At 36.2% G+C, this 23,849-nt stretch overlaps 1 protein-coding gene across 1 annotated transcript; it reads left to right on the top strand.

Moving 5' to 3' along the window:
* Window positions 1-1,230: 1,230 nt before the first annotated feature.
* On the top strand, window positions 1,231-23,772 carry LOC145324177 (uncharacterized). Its single transcript, XM_080166803.1, has 18 exons — window positions 1,231-1,346; window positions 1,765-1,948; window positions 2,337-3,755; window positions 4,288-4,391; window positions 4,917-5,036; window positions 5,224-5,456; window positions 5,929-6,003; window positions 8,197-8,366; window positions 8,853-8,917; window positions 17,882-18,628; window positions 18,943-19,013; window positions 19,563-19,756; window positions 20,284-20,345; window positions 20,965-21,051; window positions 21,598-21,727; window positions 22,114-22,337; window positions 23,054-23,168; window positions 23,531-23,772. The coding sequence occupies exons 1-18, from the start codon at window positions 1,260-1,262 to the stop codon at window positions 23,770-23,772; spliced, it is 4,329 nt and encodes a 1,442-aa protein (XP_080022929.1). The 5' UTR covers window positions 1,231-1,259.
* The last annotated feature ends 77 nt before the right edge of the window (window positions 23,773-23,849 follow it).

The raw sequence follows: 23,849 nt of genomic DNA on the forward strand, positions 1-23,849 counted from the left end.
TTATAAACTAACCTCTAACTACATAAATAAGAAATTTTGTTTTTCACCTGTCCAGAGTCCACCTGGAGGCCTGCAGCATCAAAACCTGAGGGTCGATTGTCATTTATTCTTTAAAGATATAAATAGCATCTATAAAGATGCTATTTATTCTTTAAACATATAAATAGCATCTATAAAGATGCTTATGTTGTTTAATATACATCTAACTCCTTAAATTTAAAATTTTTGTTTTATTCGTGTCCAGAGTACACCTGGAGGTCTGCAGGTCCTAAACCTGAAGGCCAATTTTATTTTTTCCTTCAAATATATAAAGAACATCCAAATATAAGCTGATTTTGTTTAACAAATATACCATTTACTGTTCAATTAGGGGAAGTTTGATTTTTACCTGTCCAAAGTCTGCAGGACCAGAACTTAGAGGTCGATTTTAATTTTTTTCTTCATTTATGTTCATAACATCCAAAAAGATGCATATTCTTTATTATAAGTTGACCTCTAACTCTTCAAATAAGAAATTTGAATTTTTTACCTGTCCAGAGTGGACATGGAGGCCTACAGGACCAGGACTTGGAGGCCTACAGGACCAGGACTTGGAGGCCTACAGGACCAGGACTTGGAGGCCGATTTAAATTTTTTCTTCAGATATGTTAATAGCATTCAAAAAGAAGCATATTCGGTTTTTTTAGTTGGCCTATAACTCTTCAAATAAAAAAAATATCTATAACCTGTCCAGAGTAGATCTGGAGGCCTGCAAGACCAGAACTTGGAGGCCTATTTTAATTTTTTTTTCTTTATGTTAACATCCAAAGAGATGCATATTTTGTTTTATAAGTTGATCTCTAACACTTCAAACAGAAATTTTATTTTTTTTACTTATCTAGAAACCACCTTCCAGATAGTCTTATATGTGAAATTGCTTTGATAACAGCTATGCTTTGAGTTATTATTGATGATGTATATATTATATATTACTAAATAATTCTAAGTCCGATACTATATCATACTATATGAGTTTTAAAAAATATACTATATATACTATATGGATTTTAAAAATATACTATAAATATACTATATTTTTTTTGTTTTGGAGTGGTCGCCCTGGATATGGTCGTAAGGTATTTTTAAAGGAAAACCGCACTGTATGCCTAATTGTCTAAGTGATACCTACTTAGAATTATTCAAAATGTCATTTTAAACATCCAATCTCAATTATTTTTCATTATGATATTCTAATTCATGGACCACATTTCAGATAAAAAATGTGGGGAGGAGGAGGAGGATGGTCCGGTGGAGGCTGGACACCCTCCTGGAACAATGCACCTGCCCAACAGTTCAATTACCAACAGGTATAACCTAGGGAACTAAAGGGATAAGACAATGGCCGATAAATTGATGTACATCTCCTGTAGATAAATAATTAGTGGTTGAAATATTTGAATAGTCAACTTAATGATGCAACCTATCATAATTTACTAAAGTCCCCAAAGTTTTAAGGTAACGAATATAAAATCTTATTATAAATTTTGTGAACTAGTGCAATAAACAGCCCATTGTCCCCTCTCTCTCTCAGGGTATAAACTCTTTGGGGCTGTGTGACGCTTCGTTTAAAAGTCTTCTCCACGCCACCTCAAACATACACTATGTTTTGAATTACAATATAACGCACTCAATCGCTCAGACAAACAAACAAAAACACCCTGTTACTTTTATATAATCTAGTATTGAGCTATAAAACACAGTTTTTAAAATATATATATCCTTTAGAGTAATCAATTTCGCCCAAGAATGCCAAATATCCAACAAAATTTCCATCAGCAAGCTCCTCAACGGCCGCTGTTTCCTAGCGGCCAGCAGTCAACAGTTAATGCGGTAGGTCGGCCTCCACTACCAGGCTCACGGCCGCCGTTACCTGGAAGCCAACCGAATCTCCCTCAACCACCGTTACCAGGCAAATAAAATTTTTTATTTCAGTATCGCTTCGAAACCGATTAATATCCGTTGATTAGAACCGGTTCTAAAAAATACTGAAATATTATGTTTATAATACGATGCGAGAAATATCTAGGATTATTTCATAAACAAATATTTATTAAAAACATCTTAATGTGTTCTAAAATTTTCAACGTTGCATTTAGAATAAACAACCAATAGTGGAATGTTTGCATAGCATAGGATAAGCCTAATGTGAATTATGCAATGGATTTTATTTCTAGCCAAATAGGTATAAGGTTTATGTATTATTATTTTGACTGTAATTATAAAAAAATAAGTGTAGTTTTTCACTAAAAACATTTTACACCATTATATTTGAAACATTTCTAATTCTCTTATTACAGGATCTCAAAAACCTCCGTTACCGGGCAGTATGCCACCATTGCCAGGCTCCAAGCCTCAGCCACCGCCACCCCTACCTGGGGGCGCAGGGGCTAAACCTCCCTTGCCACCTTCTAAACCACCCACCCCTTCAACACCTTCTAATTCCAAACCACCTGCCCCATCAACGCCTAATGCGAAACCACCTCTACCCTCGTCCAAACCAGCCCCGCCTCCGAGCAACAACCAAGCCCCACCCCCTTTACCTGGATCTAACAATAAACCTCCGCTCCCTCAAAGTCCAGCGACAAACACCTCTAAGCCTAGTGACCCACCCAAGTCCACAACAACCCCTGGTGTAGTTAAATCAGCACCGGTTACCTACAACAACAAACAAAATCAGGCCTCTAGTGGCATCAATCCAAATGTCAAAAATCTTGGGGACGCTAACAATTCAGGATTTGGAAGGGGTGGTTCCAATGTAGGCGCGGGTCGGGGAGATAATACAGCCTCCAATACAAATAATAGAGGGGCATTTAACCAGGGAAATGGTAGGGGCAATGCCAATGCTAACACTAGAGGAGGATTTAATGCTTCATTTCAAGAATCCTCCTATGGCCGTGGTGGATTTTCGGGCGCCAATAGGGGACAAACTGGTAATAAAAGTTGGAGTGGAAGTAATTTTGCACAGCATGAAGATTATGGATATGAGGATAACTATGGTTATGATGACAGCTATGGATATGGTGAAGATTATGGCGAAGGTTATGATTATGACGAAAATTATGGTTATGGTGAAGATTATAATGAAGGTTATGAGGATTATGGCACTAACTTTCAAAGTTTTGAGGATAATTCTAAAGGATTTGGTAATAAGAACAATGCTAAACAAAACAATATGAATAATCCCAACAATAAGACCAATACGAATAATAAAGAAGGTAACAATTCTAAAAAAGATGATAACAAAGATAATATCGAAGAAGAAAACAACAAGCTTAACAAAAGGAATCTTGGCCTAGGAGCCTTTCTTGGTTCTATTTCTAACAGCAATACCAGTCCAGAACCTACTAATAAAACACAACAAAACAGTTTCAACAAACAAAATCAATTCAATAATAAGTTTGGTAAAGATAATTCTAAACAACAAAATACATCAAAAGACAACAAGAATAATACAAATCAAAGCAACAAGAATGTGGAAGAAGAAAATAATAAGCGGAATAAAATTAATTCAGGACTTGGGGCTTTACTGGGCCAATTTAGTAGTCCGAATTCGAGAAATACTTCTAAATCAAATCAGCCTGGAAATAACCAAGCTAACAAGAACACTCCCAATGCCAAGGCTAATAACAGTCAGAAAGATAAGGCGGATCCCCCAAAAAGTGGTGACACTAATTTTGAAATTAAAAGGAAAGATGATAAACTACTGGAATCTATAGGTATTGTCCTTCTTAAAGTTATTATTGTAGTTTTATAAGACAGCAATATGATTTTCTCATCTGCTATTCAATATAACTTTCTCTGTAAATGTACCTCTTACTAAAAGGCATCCAGTGAATACAACTTTCTTGGTCCATCATTCCGTCCGGTCAGACTACAAAAGACATATATTGAGGTATAAAGGTTTTGTGATTTTCCATTATTATATTATATTCTTCTCTTTTCCTCTTCCTCTTTTTTATGACCAATAAACATCTGCTCTAGGTACATACTAGGTATACAAGAAGATGATTTACAATTAAACATGTAATTTCCTCACTTATATTTTACATAGTTTATGTTTTAAAAATGAAGAGATATACACATTCGTCAGGTCTAAATTTTCCTTCCTATTTTATTCATGATTTTAGGTTTTAGGATATATTGCAGAGATTATTGGGATTAAGCCATTAATTTTTACCGCTAATAAAAAGTTTTTTTCGGGAATTTTTAATTAAAAACACTTCAAGAAGGATAATCCTAAATTAATAGACGGAGAAAACATAGAGGATGTAAACAACAAGAAGAACAAAGTGAATATAGGAGTAGCTGCGCTCCTGGGACAACTTAGAGATGACACAACCACGAAACCTAAGGTAACAACAATTACATTTCCTGCAGGGTGTTTATTCTGCACTAGATTTTTTTCCCCCGGTTGCAAAAAAATATAAGTTTTCCCGCCTAGTTTTTTTGGAAACATGTTTTCAGTACCTTACTACCTACCTACATTTTATTTTATTCTTGCCCCTCCCACATATTTTTTTTTTCAAAAGGCGGGGGAAAATGGAAAAAAATAGAGATTTCATTTCAGTTTCAGTGATTTTTTCCTCCTACATATTCATATCCTTTCCCCTCCCTTTTAGCTAGGGATCTAATGCACCGCCCTGATTTCCTGGCAATGTTTACGAGATGATATTGTATACCTAGGTAGTGTGAAATGGGAATTTTTCGTCAATGAATGAAATTATAGCTATAGAATGGAATAAAACTTGTCCCCAATATTTCCTGAATTCTGTTCTTTTCTTACAACCTATAAAATAAAATAATATTTTTCAGTACTTATCAGTCAAAGTTGGAGATTAATTAATATTTATTTGGAATTTAAAATATATTTTTTTAAGGAAAAGCCAACTCCACCTATACCTAACGCGTCTCAACAGGGCAATGGTAAGAAAGGTCAGAAGGATGATTCTGTGGCCGCCAGGCTGGCCAAGCTGGCTGGTAAACCATGGTGGTGCCAAGTAAGCAGTTTTTACATTTTTTAATATTGTGTCAGCAGCTCTGTTAACAGAATAATAATTTTTTTAAAATCCTATTTTAATGGTGTCCAATAGAGGAATATCTCATAGTCCCTGGAATCTAGTGTCTATTAAAAAAGTTTTTAACAAAATTTTAAAAAAATTTTTAAAGTTGATTCATTTTTCGTAGATGTGCAATCAGCGCAACGTAAACCGCATTGAGTGTGTCAAATGTGGCGCAAGTGTTGACTCCACAGTCCAGCTAGGACCTAAGCCTCAGCCGTGGCAGAAGAAAAGATGGGAGATGGAACAGGCTTTGAAGGCAAACCAGATGAAGCCTAATTTCAAATTGGGCGGCTGGGCTTGTGAATCTTGTTTCAGAGTGAATCAGATTAGTTTTAATGTGTGCAAGAGATGTAGTAGGTACTGGTACAGTTTCAATTTGTCACTCTTTTATAAAGATGAATAATTATCAAAAAGTTGGTCTTGAAAATTACCCCACGAAATGCTTTCTTTTAAAGTTTCTTAATGTAAAAACTAGCGGCTTCGCCCCCTAGAGGCCTCTAGGGGCAAGTGAGGGGGGAGAGTTGAATTCGACGACCCAATTTTTATTTTAGTTTTAAAAAGTAGAAACTATTTCTCGCAATATACTCTGTTGGTTACAAATTTCTCTATATTAAAATTAGTGCCCTAAGGTGGAATGGACAGTACTAATTGGTCTACAACAATTCTAGGAGATAATTAAAAATTAAATAGCATTAAACCTTTAGGTTTAGGGACCTATGTAAAGCTCCTTAAAATGATAAATTGGTTCGGAGGTCTATAAGTCCACTCAAATAAACCTTAATACTTTTTAAAATAGGATTACTTAATTTTTTACAATTGTGTATTTTAGGCATCGTCCTGCTTATCTAAAAGAGGGTACAGGCAGTTGGCAATGCGCTGGTTGTTATTTGCATCTGGGTCCAAGGTAAGTAACTAGTACTCAAGTATTTATTCGAAACCGATTAATATCCGGTGGATTAGAACCGGTTCACAGCCATACGGAAAAATTATCATCGTATTATATCCGCGGAAAGGATGTTTATAATACGATGCGAGAAATAACTATTAAAGTAACAAAAGTAAACAACAAACATTTGTTAAAAGCGAAGCTAATATACATACAATTCGAAATATCCGTTATAAAGCTACGTTTAGGTGGAGACATAATTTTTCTGCTACTATTAAAAATTCACGACTATTTTTTTGTGCAGATTCTATGTCAGATAAGCATCCAATATGGAATTTGCTTGGTCCGTTTGCATTCATAGGCGTCCAAGGGGGGGGGGGTAATGGGCCATTTGGCACCCCCAAAATTTTGTGAACATTACCCCCCCCCAAAAAAAAATTACCCCTACCTTGGGGGTGCCGTAGGCACCCCCAACGATTTTGGGGGGGGTATTTACCCCCCCCCAAACCATTTTGGGGGGGGTAATTAACCCCCCCCCCCAAATAAATGTTCTTTAAAAAAAATTTTTTGGGAGGGGTATTTACCCCCCCCAAATTGAATGTTCTTAAAAAAAAATTTTACTGTCCAACCAGTTAAAACAGTTCTTAACCATGATAACAAAAAATTTAATAGTTTGATCATGTTTTATTTGCTTGGGCCTTTATAAGGGCTAAAACCATCCCGGGGATCTATGATGTAATTGTAAAGCACTGAAGATTCCATAAAATAGATACCTAACTAAATTAAATATTTCATTAAATAATGAAAAAGAATTTCTATAGGCGATTTCTTTTGGGAGGATGTCAGGGTGTCTCAAAACTAGTTATAAAACTTACCAGGACCTATAAGACGCTTCACTTTAAAGTAAAATCATATTGGTTCATTGGTTAGTGAGTTAATTATTGTATTTTTATGTTCTAAAGAATGAGATACTACTATATTTTTGAATAGTAGTGGCGCCCTTAGCATCTAAGAACTCGTGTTTTCTAAAGGGTAAAAAGGGAGGAGAAAAATAGCCTAAAACCACTCAAAGGATTGACCTATAATAGTGTGGAACCATCATGGGATCTATGTGAAGCTTTCCTAAAAAGGAGAACTCAGTATTAAAAGTAATGAAATCTGAAGCTATAGTCAAATAAACCTTACTTACTACTTTATGTTATAAGATAGTACTTATTAACTTAATAGATTAGGTAGGTGCTTTTTTTACATAATTAAATTACCCCCCCCAAAAATTTTACCCCCGGGGTAAATTAGTTTGGGGGGGGTAATTACCCCCCTCAACAGATTTGGGGGGAGTATTTACCCCCCCCCCCCCCAACAGACTTTAAGGGGGGTAATTACCCCCCCCAATCAAATTTTACCCCCGGGGTAAAAATTTTGGGGGGGGTAAAAAAAAATTTCGGCGCGCTTCGCGCGCCATTTTACCCCCCCCCCAAACACGAATTACCCCCCCCCCATAAAATTTTTTACCCCCCCCCAAAAAAAAGCTTGGACGCCCCTGTCCGTTTGTTTATTTATGATGTCACAAAAATTTTAACCACTGAACAAATAAAACATCTGTGTTTTCAAGGGGGGGGGGGAAGTTCTGACACATTTGCGTAAACCTGGTGTATAGGCTTTATCTTTGGACTGAGAGGATAGGTTATTAGGGATAAAATCATTCTTATATGATGAACTTCCCCCAGATTTAAGATTTTTTGGATAGGCCTCCAGGTTCCGGAGCTCCAGGCCTCCAGGTGGTCTCTGTAAGGTAAAAATGAAAAATAAGATTTTTTTTTTGAAGAGTTAGAGGTTAACTTATAAAACAAAATATGCTTCTTTTCGATTGTTATTCACATATGTGAAGAAAAAACATACATATTTTGTCTCATAAGCGGACATCTAACTCTTTTTAAAAAATTTTTTTTTTCATTTTTACCTGTAGAGAGACCACCTGGAGACCTGGAGCTCCGGAACCTGGAGGCCTATCCAAAAAATCTCAAATCTGGGGGAAATTCATCATATAAGAATGATTTTATCCCTAATAACCTATCCTCTCAGTCCAAAGATAAAGCCTATACACCAGGTTTACGCAAATGTGTCAGAACTCCCCCCCCCCCCCCTTACTTTGTCTATTAGTTCATACTTGATTTTTTGTGCTTCGGTACTAATGAATGTTGTCATTTTTAGGGAATCCGAATGTTCAGTTTGCGCCCATATAGACAATGACTACAGATCCGACAAGCCTCAAGAAAACCTGGACTGGTACATAGAGAACCAGGAGGATGGTTATGATAATAATGATTGTCCAGAGGGGTATGAAGAATATGGGGATCAGTACTATCAAGATGATCAACAAGGTAAACAATATTAACATGGAGGGATGGGATATTGGTCTGTTTAATACACTAGTTCTCAAAGTATTAAAATAAAGTTTTCTTATTCGTTGTCTTTACAATTTTGGGAAATATTATTGAATTGATTGGTTGGTTCATTAAGTAGAGTTTCCAAACGTTTCTACTACTAAATGTAATCTACTGTAGGTATAATTTTTTTTATCATCATTGTGACTGTACATTAGATCACTGTAATCTTCCAACTTTTATCTCATAATTTTTTTCTCAAAATCAATAGAATAATAACTATGAACATACTTTACTTTTTAAAGTTTCACTCTTAGTTTACACCATTTAAGAAACTTTGTTTACACTTAAGCTAGTTCTTATACAAGGTAGGCACACATTCAGATAAAGAAAAAAAAACATGGCTAAAGCTATAAATAATGACTAAAAAAATATGGCTAGTACACACACACGATAAATGTGCGATAATCCTTTTTGATTAAGGTGGAGATGATTGGAACCAAGGAGAAGATGAAGGTTGGGGTCATCAACAAGGTGGAGAAGATGAAGGTTGGGGTCATACCTGCATTACTTTTCAAAATCTTCAGTGGTGCCAAAATAATGAGATCTTCATGAAGACCTTGATCTTCATTTTTTCGGCGTATATAAGTGTAATTTTTTTCGCGTATAAAAAAAGGTCCTAGGTAGATGTTGTATTCAAATGCTCTTATTAAGTCAGGCTGTTCTTAATTATGGACCATTTCATTATTATACAATGGGTTATCATTAAGAAAACTAACTTAATAAGATTATTTGACTACAACTCAACACTCAACTTAAATAACCCTGTTTATGATTGTACAATGGGGGTGTAGTTCCCCTACCCCTAGGAAGCTCTGTCTTTTGCAAGTAGTGTCTTTTACAAGCTGTGTCTTTTCTCTTACAAGTCATGTCTTTTGTGAGTCCAGAATCTAGAAAAGACAGGGCTTGTATTAGAAAAGACACAGCTTGTAATACAACCTCTGTCTTTAGTGATTGCAAGTCGTGTCTTTTCTCTTACAAGCTCTGTCTTTTGTGGATTCTGGCCTTACAAAAGACACAACTTGCAAAAAAACAGAGCTTGTAAGAAAAGACAGGACTGCAAATGAACCTGTTTTTACAAGCTCTGTCTTTTCTCTTACAAGCTGTGTCTTTTCTATGCAAGTTTTGTCTTTTGAAAGGCCAAAATTCACAAAAGACAGAGCTTGTAATAGAAAAGACAAAACTTGCAATCACTAAAGACAGAGGTTGTAATACAAGCTGTGTCTTTTCTATTACAAGTCCTGTCTTTTCTAGATTCTGGACTCACAAAAGACATGACTTGCAAGAGAAAAGACAGAGCTTGTAAGAGAAAAGTGTCTTTTCTCTTACAATCTCTGTCTTATGTGGATTTTGGCCTCTCAAAAGACAAAACTTGCAAGAGAAAGACACAGCTTGTAAGAAAAGACAGGACCTGTTTTTGCAAGTTCTGTCTTTTCTCTTACAAGCTGTGTCTTTGCAATGTCTGTACAAGACAGAGCTTGTAATAGAAAAGACACAGCTTCATTTGCGGTCCTGTCTTTTCTTACAAGCTCTGTCTTTTCTCTTGCAAGTCGTGTCTTTTGTGAGGCCAGAATCCAGAATCAGAGCTTGTAATAGAAAAGACACGACTTGCAAAAGACAAAACTTGCAAGAGAAAAGCCACAGCCTGTAATACAACCTTTTTGTGTCTTTTCTATTACAAGCTCTGTCTTTTGAGGATTTTGGCCTCTCAAAAGACACAACTTGCAAGAGAAAAGACAGAGATTGTAAGAAAAGACAGGACCACAAATGAACCTGTTTTTGCAAGTTCTGTCTTTTCTCTTACAAGCTGTGTCTTTTCTATTACAAGCCATGTCTTTTCTCTTGCAAGTCATGTGAGGCCAGAATCCGCAAAAGACAGAGCTTGTAATAGAAAAGACAAAACTTGCAAGAGAAAAGACACAGCTAGTAATACAACCTCTGTCTTTTCTCTTGCAAGTCATGTCTTTTTTAAGGCAAGAATCCACTAAGGACAGAGCTTGTATTAGAAAAACAAAACTTGCAAGAGAAAAAACACAGCTTGTAATACAACCTCTGTCTTTTCTCTTACAAGCTGTGTCTTTTGTCTTACAAGCTCTGTCTTTTCTCTCTGTGTCTTGATAGTTGAAATACCGGCACCCAAAGCAAGGGGAGTACTACCAGCCTGACTGACACCCTAGCGAAGACTAGACATTGATATCTTAACCCTTACTCCCGTAGTAGAGCGCCAAAGACGAGGTACCAGCACTAGCGCTAGTGTCAAACCCTTTACCTTAGTCAAGCTGACTGTAAGTCAGACTACCCGTATACTTGCTCTGGTATCTCTTCTTTGGCAGACTACTAGCGGAACTCCGGTTGAGATATAACTTTTTGTGGACATTCTTGACGGCATTTAGAGCATCTTTTATTAAAGCAAGTTTGATCTGGATCCACTCCTTCTACCGGTTAAGGTTGCCTGACTTTGGGGCACCCTTATGAGTGACTTTAGACTATGGGTCAAATGGTATCTATATACACCAAAAGAATTTCTGTATCTCTTCTGTGGCCTGAGCTAGACCCATTTTTGTGCTTTTCACACTCCCAACCCTATCCTCCATATACGCAACCCCTATACCGTACTCACTCCGATACCTTGTCTTTGGCGCTCTACCAGCGGGGGTAGGGTTGAGATACTTGACGGCATTTAGAGCATCTTTTATTAAAGCAAGTTTAAGCTGGGTCCACTCCTTCTACCAGTTAAGGTTGCCCGACTTTGGGGCACCTGTACGAGTACTTAGAGTGACTTTAGACTATGGGTTCAAATGGTAACCACTAGTAGAATCTCATAACGAATTCATAGACACCAAAAGAATTTCTGTATCTCATCTGTGGCCTGAGCTAGACCTGTTTTGTCAACCCTTTGTAGCGCTTTTTTGCTCCCTACCTTCTCCCTTGTATACACAACCACTATACCGTACTTGCTCCAGTACCTCGTCTTTGGCGCTCTACCAGCAGAGGTACGGTTGAGATATCAACACCAAACTTGGTGTGGACATTCTTGTGTGCTAGTAGAATCCTATAAGCTCTCCGTAGACACCAAAACGATCTCTGTATGTCATCTGTGGCCTAAGCTAGACCCGTTTTGTCAACCCTCACCGCCACTTTTCTCGGTCTATTGAACACCATTTCTTAGTCAAGGTGACTACTAGTATGCTCGCTTCAGTACCTCGTCTTTGGGAGTCTACTAGGCTGCCTATAGTAGACTCAGTTTAACCAAACTTAGTATGTGGTATCTCATGGCATCATAGATCATATCACGTTGAAGTAAAGTGCCCTCTCAGACAACTGTAGTCAAACCGAGGACTCGAAGCTGAAATCTTGGAAATCCTTATGTCAGCCTATCATTTTCAGGGTACCCTAAGGTCTAGAGTGACTTTAGACTATGGGTTCAAATGGTAACTGCCCTTTTAAGTACTCTAAACGCTCAGCATGGCAAGCTGAACAACTTTTATAAAAAGCCTTTTGGACAATTTTTGACTCCTTAGGGGGGTTAGTGACCCCCAAAGACGAGAACTGAGAAATTTTCAAAATTTGAGTTCTTGTATGAATTTTTTGGCCCATAGAATCAGTTCTAGGCAACCAAAACCACTTTCAAAGGTGTTTTTGGTGTCAGGGGACTATGCTGGTTCATATTAGATAAAAAAATCGTGATGTCAAAATTTTGACCCAAAACCCAGATTTTGAGATTTTTAGTCACTGACATTGGGGCGGCACCTTCCCCTTGAAAGTTGGACTAGAGACTTCCCAAGCTGAGCTGTGTCTGAGCTAGGAGGTGCTCAGACAAATGCTCAAGAGTATCTGTATCAAATTTGAATTCATTATCTCAACTTTGATGCGTTTTACAGCACTTTTACAAAAACCCTCCAAAATGGCCATTTTTGGCAAAAATGGTAAGGCATGAAAAAATCATCGATTTTCATCAAAAATCATTTTGTTCTAAAAATCATCAAATCATCTCAATGGACCCAAATCTAAGAATGAATGCCTTTGGCATGCTCGATTTTCTTATTTGAGATATGACTTTACCAAGCTAGGAGATGATAGTCAGATGCCTAACAGACACTATACCAAAGACTAGAGGTCGATATCTCAACTGTAGCCTGACTTGTGGCTTGCCAAAGTCAAGACTTGGATTTAGTGCTAAGCTGGCAGCACCCTTCAGATTGACTACCAGTGTCTTCAGGGCGCCCTAAGTACCCTCTAGAGTGACTTTAGACTACCATATGTGTCGAGTTATCTCTTCAGAATGCCAAGAGCTCTCCATAGACACCTTAACCTCTGTTCTAGCTCAACTGTAGCCCATAGGGTTGTCATATTGGGCGGCCCAATTGCCCAAAAGGGTTTTGGGCGCTCAAAAGTGGTTTTGGGCACTTTTTTAGGGCAAATGTCGTAAAAAGCATATAAAAAGGATATAAAATAGCCTAAAACCATACTGAGACTTATTATTAGAAATAAAGTAGCCTAAAACCATCTAAGGACCTATAAAAGCTCCACTAGAAAGGAGAACCATATCGGTTCAGCGGTTAGCAAAATCCTTTTTTAGATACAAAAAAAAGCTTACTTAATTTATAAAATAGTTAATATCACCCAAAAAATATGCCCGCCCCATCCCCCTCTTTTTTATCCACTCCCCTTTTTTCACCCCCTCTTTTTTACCCACTCCCCTTTTTTACCCCCCAAAACAGAGGGTGCCTATTAGGGTGGGGTCGATTTTGGACATTTTTTTTCTGAGACCAAAGCGGGGATCTGCAAATGAATTTTATGAGTACAACACACCTCTGGATGATTTAAATTTATCCTAAGTCTACGGTGATGACCAGACATTTAATTGTATAGCTATTTGTAAATGGGTGTCGAAAATTTATTGAATCAGAACTATGGCTTCATGGTGCTCCCAGGAAAGGCATTGAGGAGTAGAATCAGGAACTTTTGACCGTTTCAAAAAATCTCGTTCCTAGCCTGAGAAAATCTCAAAAAACCTCTACAAGTTGGACAATCCTATTATATAAAGTAGTAAGTGTTTTTTGTCTGTCCCGAAGGATCTCGGTAACCGCTAAACCGATATTGTTCTCCTTTACTTTGAAGCTTCTTTCAGGTCCTGGGAAGGTTTTAAACTATTTTTGGGGAGGGTGTCTTCACACCCTCCTCTCCCAAAAAATATTTTTTTACTCTTTTGAAACTTTAAAATGGGATGAGATCAACTTTTCTCCCTCCTACCTTAAGTGCCCCTAGAGGATTCTAGGGGCGTAGCCGCTAGTTCTCAATAAACCTTTAAAAATGGTGGTTTTTTAGTCATTTCTAAGGCTAAGAATGAGATATTTTGAAACGGACAAAAGTTCCTGATTCTTCTCCTCAAGGCCTTTCCAGGGAGCACCATGAAGCCATAATTCTGATTCAATAATATTTTTACTCTGATTGACAAATAGCTATACAATTGTATGTCTGGTCGTCGGTAAATAAAGGATAAGGAAGCAAAATATGACTTTGACTGACTTATAGTCGAAAATTTATTATATAACTGGGGAAATGCACAAAAAAATTTAGCCCTCTAGCACTACTAGGAACTGAGATAATAAGTAAAGAGTACTTGATTGTCGTCTTTGCATATTTTTTTATTAATGAAATACATTTTTAAGTGGTTGCATTCTAAATATCAATTTTTTAAAATTCTTTTTCGGTCAGAAAATTTATTTAAGTTAGTTTTATCTGTTGCACATCTCCTCTTTGTCTAATTCCAATATGAACCCGCCCTAGTGCCTATATCTGCCCAAAAGGACTGTACTCAGAAAATATATGGTAAACCTTAAATGAACAATGACAATACAGAACCTTCCTGGACCCTGGATAAGTATTTATATTTTATTTTGAGTTTTACTCCTCAAAAATTTTCTTTAATATTATGAGAAGGCAGCAAAATAGCCTTAAATCATACCGAAACTTATTATTTTAAATAAAATAGCCTAAAACCATCTCAGGACCTATAAAGCTCCACTGTATAGGAGAACCATATCGGTTTAGTGGTTAGCAAGATCCTTCACTGAGAAGAAGAAACATATCAGTTCAGCGGTTAAAGAAATCCTTCTCTAGATACAAAAAAAAGCTTACTAATTTATATAATAGTGAATATCACCCAAAAAATAAGCCCGCCCTCCCCTCTTTTTTTCACCCACTCCCCTTTTTCTCCTCCCCCAAAAGGGGGATGCCGAAACTGCCCAAAAGGACCTTATATTGGGCGACCCAAAATGACAACCCTGCATATGGTGACTTGCACTTGTTTTCCGGATCTGCAGTTACTACTCCCGTCCTGCTGAGATGGGTAGAATCTTCATAACTCCACTCTCCGTCAAGCTAGAAATGAGTTTAAGTACTCTAAAGACTTGTCTTGACAAGCTGAACAGCTTTCCGGACCATACTAGGGGTCTGGTGTCACTCTAGAGGGAACTTAAACCCTGAAGTCAAGATACAGGAATCCAAGTTTTGGGGAACCACAGTTCAGGGCGCCCTAAGTGCTCTCTGATATGTGATATGCTCTCTGATGCTTAAGGGTGCCCTGTACCAAGTTTGGTTATGCTAGTCTTCTCTAGGCTGCCTGGTAGACTCCCAAAGTCGAGGTATCAATACAAGCGCTAGTGTCAAATGCTATACAGTAGTCAAACTGACTTACCCATATACTCGCTCCGGTACCTCGTCTTTGGCAGTCTACCAGCAGAGCTATGGTTGAGATATCAAAACCAAACTTATTGTGGACATTCTTGACACTTTTTGCTCTATCAAACACCATTCCTTAGTCAAGTAGACTACTGTATACTTGCTCTGGTATACGGTCTTTGGCATGCTTCTAGCAGATGTAGGGTTAAGATATCAACACCAAAATGTGTGGACATTCTTGACAGCATTTAGAGCATCTTTTATTAATAACTTTTTCAAATTGGGTCGCTCCTTCTACTGGTTAAGGTTTGGGGCACAGAGTGACTTAAAACTATGGGTTCAAATGGTAACTGCTAGTAGAATCTCAAAACGAATCCATAGACACCAAAATAATTTCTGAAGCTCATCTGTGGCCTGAGCTGGACCCGTTTTGTCAACCCTCGCCACCACTTTTCTCGCTCTTAAGGGCAGCTTGACTACTGTATAGTGTTTGACACTCAAGCTCCTGGTTCCTCGTCTTTGGCGCTCTACTACGGGAGTAAGGGTGGAGATATCGACGTTTAGTCTTCGCCAGGGTATCAAGGCACTGAGAGATAAAAGACACAGCTTGTAATACAATCTCTGTCCGTTGTGATTGCAAGTAGTGTCTTTTCTCTTACAAGCTCTGTCTTTTGTGGATTCTGGCCTCACAAAAGACACAACTTTCAACAGAAAAAACAGAGCTTGTAATAGAAAAGACACAGCTTGTAGTACAACCTCTGAAGTTGTGGCCAAAGATTAAACTGACAGGCTATCATAATCATTGCAATAAACTTTTTACACCAGTAATATCATGTTCAAAGATATAAAATGTATTCATTTGCATTATCATTAAAATTATTAAATAATTTTTTTATATATTAATTTTACTTCATGGCAAATCTGTAATTGTAATCAGTAAAATTGACTTTAAAAATCTTAATTTGTGTCAGAAATTTTTTTAATATCTTTTAAAAATCCACGCTTAGAAAATGAAGATCCATGCTTTTAAAATGAATTTACATGCTTAAAATAAGAAGATCCATGCTTAAAAAATGAAGATTCACACTTTTAAAATGAAGATACACTTCTAAAAATGAAGATACACGCTTATAAAATAAAGATCCACGCTTGAAAAATAAAGATCCTCGCTAAAAAATGAAGATCCACGCTTAGAAAATGTAGATACATTCTTTAAAAATGAAGATACATGCCTTTCAAATGAATATACACGCTTAAAAAATGAAGATCCACACTTTAAAAATGAAGATCCATGCTTTAAAATGAAGATCCATGCTAAAAAATGAAGATTGACGCTTTAAAAATGTAGATCCATGCTTTAAAAATGAAGATCCATATTTTTAAAATGAAGAATAATGCTTTAAAAATTAAGATACATGCTTAAAAAATAAAGATACACGCTAAAAAATTAAGATTGCTGCTCAAAAAATGAAGATTGACGCCTAAAAATGAAGATTGGCGCTTTAAAATGAAGATTCATGCTTTTAAAATGAAGATTGAAGCTTTAAAAATGATGATCCATGCTATAAAAATGAAGGTTTATGATTAAACAATGAAAATCCACGCTAAAAAATGAAGATTGACGCTGAAAAAATGAAGATTGATGCTTTAAAATAAAGATACACGCTTTTAAAATAAAGATTGAAGCAAAAAATGAAGATTGACACTTTAAAAATGAAGATACATGCTTAAAAAATTAAGATCCACGCATAAAAAATGAAGATCCATGCTTTTAAAATGAAGATTGGCGCTAAAAAAAAGAAGATTGATGCTAAAAAAATAAAGATTGACACTTTAAAAATAAAGATTGACGCGTTAGAAATGAAGAAATAAGCTTAAAAAATGAAGATCCATGCTTAAAAAATGAAGATACATGCTTAAAAAATGAAGATCAATGCATAAAAAATGAAGATCAATGCTTTTAAAATGAAGATTGGCGCTAAAAATTAAGATTGATGCTAAAAAAATGAAGATTAACACTTAAAAAATGAAGATTGACGCGTAAAAAATGAAGATACATGCTAAAAATTGAAGATACACACTTAAAAAATGAAGATACGTGCTTAAAAAAAATGAAGACCCACGCTTTTACAATGAAGATTGGCGCTAAAAAAAAGAAGATTGATGCTAAAAAAATGAAGATTGACACTTAAAAAATTAAGATTGACGCGTTAAAAATGAAGAAATAAGCTTAAAAAATGATGATTGACACTTAAAAATGAAGATTCCCGCTTTAAAAATGAAGATCCACGCTTAAAAAATAAAGATACACGCTTAAAAAATGAAGATACACGCTTAAAAAATGAAGATTGACGCTTAAAAATGAAGATTCCTGCTTAAAAAATGAAGATCCATGCTTTTAAAATGAAGATTTGCGCTAAAAAAATGAAGATTGACGCTAAAAAAATTAAGATTGACGTTTAAAAAATGAAGATCCATGCTAAAAAATGAAGATATACGCTTTTAAACTGAAGATATGTGCTTGAAAAATGAACAAGAATTAAAATATTTTACAGATTAGAACTATAGATTTTCCATGAAGTAAAATTAAGATATAACAAGTATTATTTTATGATTTAAATGATAAAATAAGTGAATACTTTGCTATCTGAGAATCTAATATTTATGGTGAAAAATGTTCATTGCTACGCTTATGATCGCGTGTCACGTTTATCAATGGCCAGTCTTCGGTGGCATTTGGGTGGCGAAAACCCAAGTAATGCAGGTATGGTTGGGGTCATCAACTAGGCGGAGATGATGAGTATGGCGGTCAACCTGATATGCCCATGGGAAGAGGTGATGGTGGCTTCGGAAGGGGTGGCGGTAATGCCTCATTCGGAAGAGGTGGAATTGCGGGGGGCAGAGGAAGTGCACCTATGGGTAGAGGAGGAATGTCAATGGATGGACCAATAGAAAGAGGTGGAATGGCGGGGGGCAAAGGAATTGCACCTATGGGTAGAGAAGGAATGACAATGGATGGATCAATAGGAAGAGGAGGAATGACGAGAGGCAGAGGAAATGCACCTATGGGCAGAGGAGGAGTGAGAATGGAAGAACCAATAGGAAGAGGGGTAATGGCGGGGGGCAGAGGAAATGCACCTATGGGCAGAGGTGGAATGACAATGGATGGGCCTATAGGAAGAGGAGGTATTGAAATGGACGAACCAATGGGAAGAGAGGGATTGGAAACGGATGGGCCAATAGGAAGAGGTGGTATGCACATGGGAAGAGGTGGTGTGGTAATGGGAAGAGGGGGATTTGGTGTTGATAGAGGTCGTGGTTCCATGGATAGAAGAATGGAAGGTCCTCAAATGGGTAGGGATGGCCCAATGGAATATGATGGCATGAACATGGATGACCAAGATATGCCTCTGGGATCATGCCCGCCATGGGAACGCGACAATGGAAATAATTGGATGAGTCCTGAGGTGCAGAGACAACTTGCAGAGTTCGACAAAATGTTTGAAGTTTGGGAGGTTAGTAGTTTTGAGCGTAACAAATATATGATTTTTGTTATGAATATATTACACTAGTCCCTAAAGTTTTATGATAGCATTTTCTCATTCTTTGGTTGAACAAATCTGGGGACTTTTATTAAATTTTGATTGGTTAATTAAGTTGAGTGTTCAAACGTTTCAACCACTAAATCTACAGAACGGGTAATTTTGTGTATCATTATTGGGGTTTTATCGGCCATTGTCTAATCCCTTTAGAACCCTGATAAATATAGAATTGGTATTAATGTTTAATATTGTTAGTATTAAATGTTTAAAAAATATTTTTTTTCCAGGTAAATTATTCAAGTTGGAAGGAGGCCAATAGATTTAATCCGGATAAAGTATTTGTTAAGAATTATATTGGGTAAGACTTTATTATTTTTAAGGCATTGACAACATGACCTCATTGGGGTGGGATTCTCTTACGATTTCAAGTGAAAATCTACAGAGCGCAAGAGCAATCGCTTGTATTGGGATGAGTTACTTTGACGCCCACTAGAGTATATTAGGTTAAGCTTTATCTAATTGACAACTATGCATGGTAATGAGTTTATGGGCCAAGGCATTTCCCTTTTATCTTAAATGGCAGCCGAGCAAAATCTATTATCATTATCAAGAAGATAAAGTTATGTATGTTATATCTATGTTTATTTTTATAATCTGAAGACTTCATAAAAATTTGTACATTAGTTTTATTGTTAGATACCAGTAACCATATTACATGAAGATTAGAGCAAAATAGGTTCAGCGGTTACCGAGATCTTAAGTTACAGACAGACATCTTTCTACTTTGTATTATAGAAGATAGACGTTTTTCTGGTCTTTGCAAAACAGCAAAAAAATGTCTTCTCTACAGTCTTCTGTCTTGAACTTGTTCATACCTGAAATAAACGATTGATCCTTTTATTTGTAGAGAAATGGAAGAAATGCGGGAAAAACTTCTGAGTAGCAGAAAGCGAATATTGGACAATGTAACCTCCATGCAAAAGGAAGAACAAGCTAGGCTAGAGGCTATTAGACGGGAGAAAGAGGCGAGGCTAGAGGCTATAAGATTAGAGGAGAAGAAAAAGGAAGAAATGAAGAATGCTTGGCAGACTCAACAACAAGGTAATTGGTCAGTTCGTTCATCAAGTAGGAGAGGAGGGTATGGGATAATGGGGGTAGATCGGGGGTATTGTTATTTTAGTCAGCTACGAGTTTAACTTGATTAGAATGCATGATATTATGGTGTAAAATCCAATTAACAGTAAATCCATTAACAAGATAGACTTGTATAATAGATTTTTGTTTTGTTTTCTTTTTGAGTTGTTAATTTTCCATGAACCATTATAAAACTTCCCTGAAAATTATGAAACGATTGATCTAGCTGTTTATAAGAACTTAGTGGACATGCATACAGACATCCTGTTTTTATTTTCATATGCTTCTGTCAAAATAAAGTTTTTAAAGTGTATCTTTGAATTTTGCAAAGCCTTTGATTAACAATCGTAATGTTAACGCTTCAAAACCAGATAATATCCGGTTCTCAAACATTCTGATAGATTATGTATAGCACGGTTTATATCCGCTGAAAGCTGTTTATAATACGATGCGATAAATAACTATTCTATGGGTAATAAACTGTAATTATTTAGGCGGAGGTATATTGACGAAAGATGAAGAAATTCGTGAACAGTTAAAAGAAAAAGCAAACAAGGTAATAATATTTTCTTGTATTTATTCGAATCCAGTGGATAGAAACCTTTTCTCGTCCATACGAAAAAACTATGTCTATGTCCGATTTTTGGAATACTGATTCCTATTACAACAAGGAACAATGTTATAAGCGAAGCATCTCTATAATCAAGTTCTAAAAATTTAAGTATGTCCTTAAACAGTATACTTATTTAAGCAGTTTTGCAATTAATTTAGTTGCAATTTTGTTAGACTTATGCATTAACTTTCTGCTTGTTCAGTTCTGACACTCTACAAGTGTAAACGTTTGTCTGTCCTTTCATTCCAGAGCATAGCTTTTATGGATGTTGTCATTCTTGCTTTTTTTATGAAGAATGTTAAAATTATACAATTTTTGTCAGTATCTAATTTTAACTGATGCCCTTTGGATAGGAGGTGGGGAGGAAGTTTCTGGAACCAAATCTATCAACCAACTTTTTGTTTAGAAGTCATTGGGGATGTACTTCAACTTATTGGCCATTGTCTTATCCTTTAGATCCCTGGTTTTTAAGCCATTACTCAAACAGAAGTATGGGACTTACTGGACTGCAAAAACTTAAATATTTGAAACATTATTAAATATCATTTACATAAATAATCAGGAGGCAATATCTAAAGAAGAAGAGATGGAACGGCAACGTCGCGAGGCTGCTGAAATTGCCAAGAAGTTGGTCCAGGCTGATTCAGAGGTGAATTTTTTTTACATTTTTTATTCATATTTTATTTTTAAAAGCGAAGCTTTTCTATAATTAGAGATGGTCCGTCCGTCTCTTTTAGTTAATTTAGACATGTTAGAATTGTCGTATAGATTTCAAACTTTGCCTTATGATTCCTATACTAGTTAGGTACGATTTAGGAAGTGTAGCATCTCTATAATCGTTACCAGAATGTCTATGCGTATTTTTCTTCTGTTTTATTTTTATCTTTGAATTATTTTTTACTATATCTTGTTAATATTGTGACTTTGATATGTAGCAACTTAACATTTGACATTAAAGCAAAATAATGAGGGGGAAGGCGTTAAATAACTGTATTTTCACGGGCTGGGACCCTGTGCCGACTATCAATTGGGTTTTTGAATATCAGCCAATGTTAACATAGCCAAGTCGCTACAAAAGAGCAGAACGTAGGTAATTTTCTAGCTGACGAAAAAGGTCCACACTGGGCTATACAATAATATACATCTATACTTACTTTCGTTTATTAGTTTGACTTTTGACAAACTTATAATTTAGGATTCTGATGACGAAAACAGGCCTATACCCGGCCTTGGCGAGGAGAAATCTGGAGGCAACGCAGCCTGGATGCAACAAACCAGCACAAACATTCAAGATTCAAATATCCACGCAGAGAAACCATCCACAGGCAGAGTTGTTAACCTATAACCTATAAAAAACCCAAACCTAAGTTTTTGTTAGTTTTGGGTAGCTACAAAAAAAACAGAGGGTTTTAAATATATACCAAGTTTGTAGTAAATAAAAACAGATTCCTACAATTTTCTTCAATTAAGTTAAATATTTTTTTCTCACTTACATTGTAACACCAAAAATGTTAGTTTTTATATCACCTAAAATTATTTTAGGTAGGGCAACGCGCCTAAAACAATCAGTTTTAATATTATTTAGTTTTATTTTAAAACCTTTTATTTAAAATTTCTAATTATACAAAAAAAAAAGAACACGATATACATCAATAAAACCCTTTTTTTTGTGGATTGTGCCTGGGTTTTTATTTAACAACCATGTCCACAGGAAATGCTGCTGAGGACATCCGTATCCAAGAGCTGCAGGCACAGATGAAAAATCAGCAAGATCTTATAAACAAGCTGATTAACCAGATGAAGGGCCCCGCGGCGGGGGCTAACAATCCCGCCTTAGGGGGAGGGGTGCCGCCACCTGATAATTCAGCTTTTGGGCGAGTGCCCCGTCCTCCCCCGCCTAATGACACATCCGAACCTAAAAGGGGAATCATGGAGGTAAATATTAGTTCAGCATGGTAGCGAAGCTACTCTGTAAGTAATAGGAATAATGGTCAGTCTGTTAATCATGCATTCAGGCGCCGTGATTCAGCCAAATAATTCCATTTGAAATTGCTAAAATTTAGATTTTTTTCTTGTGTGATGTTGGCGTAAAACATATTTTGTTGTGTAACTAAAGGGAAGCGGGTAAGAAGGAGGAAAAGAAGGAAGTGGGTTGTGGGGAAGATTTCACTCAGAATTATTTGTCAGAATCCTTATCCCTGAATTTCAATAGGAATGCTATAATCATTATCTTATACATTTAAGGATCTTAGGGGATAAGACAATGGACGAAAAGTATTACCTCTTGTGTAGTTTTAAGCCAACAAATAAGTAAAATAGTGTCCAAACTTTTCAACTAATAATTTTAATCTATAAAAAGTGGTGATGTTATTTATCATCATTACAGTTGTATTCTTATCCCTTTAAATCCCTAATTATTATGATAAATATTTATTATTACTTGGATTTTACACCAGATTATCTTGTACTCTAATAAACTGAAACTTGTAGCTGGCTGAAATAGTGATCTTCCCCCATCCTCCCCCTTGACCCCTCCCCTCTTACTGGATGTACAAAGTGACCAATAATTGAGGTCCATGTTAGCAACCTAAATGGACAACTTTTCCCTCTTTCATAATATCAACGTATAATATACATCTATTTTTTTCTAGATTTTGAACAAGAGCATAGAGAAGAGCAAAGCTGCGCAGGAAGTAACTATGAAGAATCTAAAGGATTATGCCCATCAGGGAAGCTCCAGACAAATGAATGAATATGGAGGTGAAGGTGAGTGGAGCTACCCAGAATATACATTATACATACCTTTGAAAATTGCCGAATATTTGAGTTTTTGGGGTACATTTTTGGTAAAGCTTGTTTTGTAATGTAACTAAGGGGAAGTGGAGAAGAGGTGAAGAAATTATGAATAAAAAATGGGTGGAAATTTTTACTCAGAATCTTTGTTCTGCTCATAATATTTTCTAGTTGATATCATGAAAACGAAACAATTTTTTGCGGTTTTTTCCTAGGTAAATAGGTATTTACCTATGGTTCTGAAAAGAAATAATTAACAATTTTGTACAGTTTGGTTTAAATTTACACGCATTTTTTACAGTTATTTACAATTCTGAAAGTATTATTATTTGAAGATTTGTACCAGAAGCGTCCAGCTCAAGAAGCAGTAGAACAAGAATCTGGTTTCGCGGCATTGCGAAAACGTTTAGCTTCTGCGCGTAGTGTAGCTGACGTACTCAATAGGAATGACCCCTTTTTTACAACCCCAAATAATTGTAAACATTTTAATTTTTTTTGGGAGGGGATGAAATTATACAGATATCTAAATAAGACAATAGCAAATTATGATAAGACAAATAATGTGTATCTCCAATGATGATGCACAAAACTACCCCTTTTGTAGATTACAATTAATGGTTGTAAGTGTAACGTTTGGGCACTCAACTTAATGAA

This window comes from Acartia tonsa, chromosome 7 (assembly GCF_053477335.1).
Source record: "Acartia tonsa isolate MP-2025a chromosome 7, ASM5347733v1, whole genome shotgun sequence".
NCBI classification, from domain to species: domain Eukaryota; kingdom Metazoa; phylum Arthropoda; class Copepoda; order Calanoida; family Acartiidae; genus Acartia; species Acartia tonsa.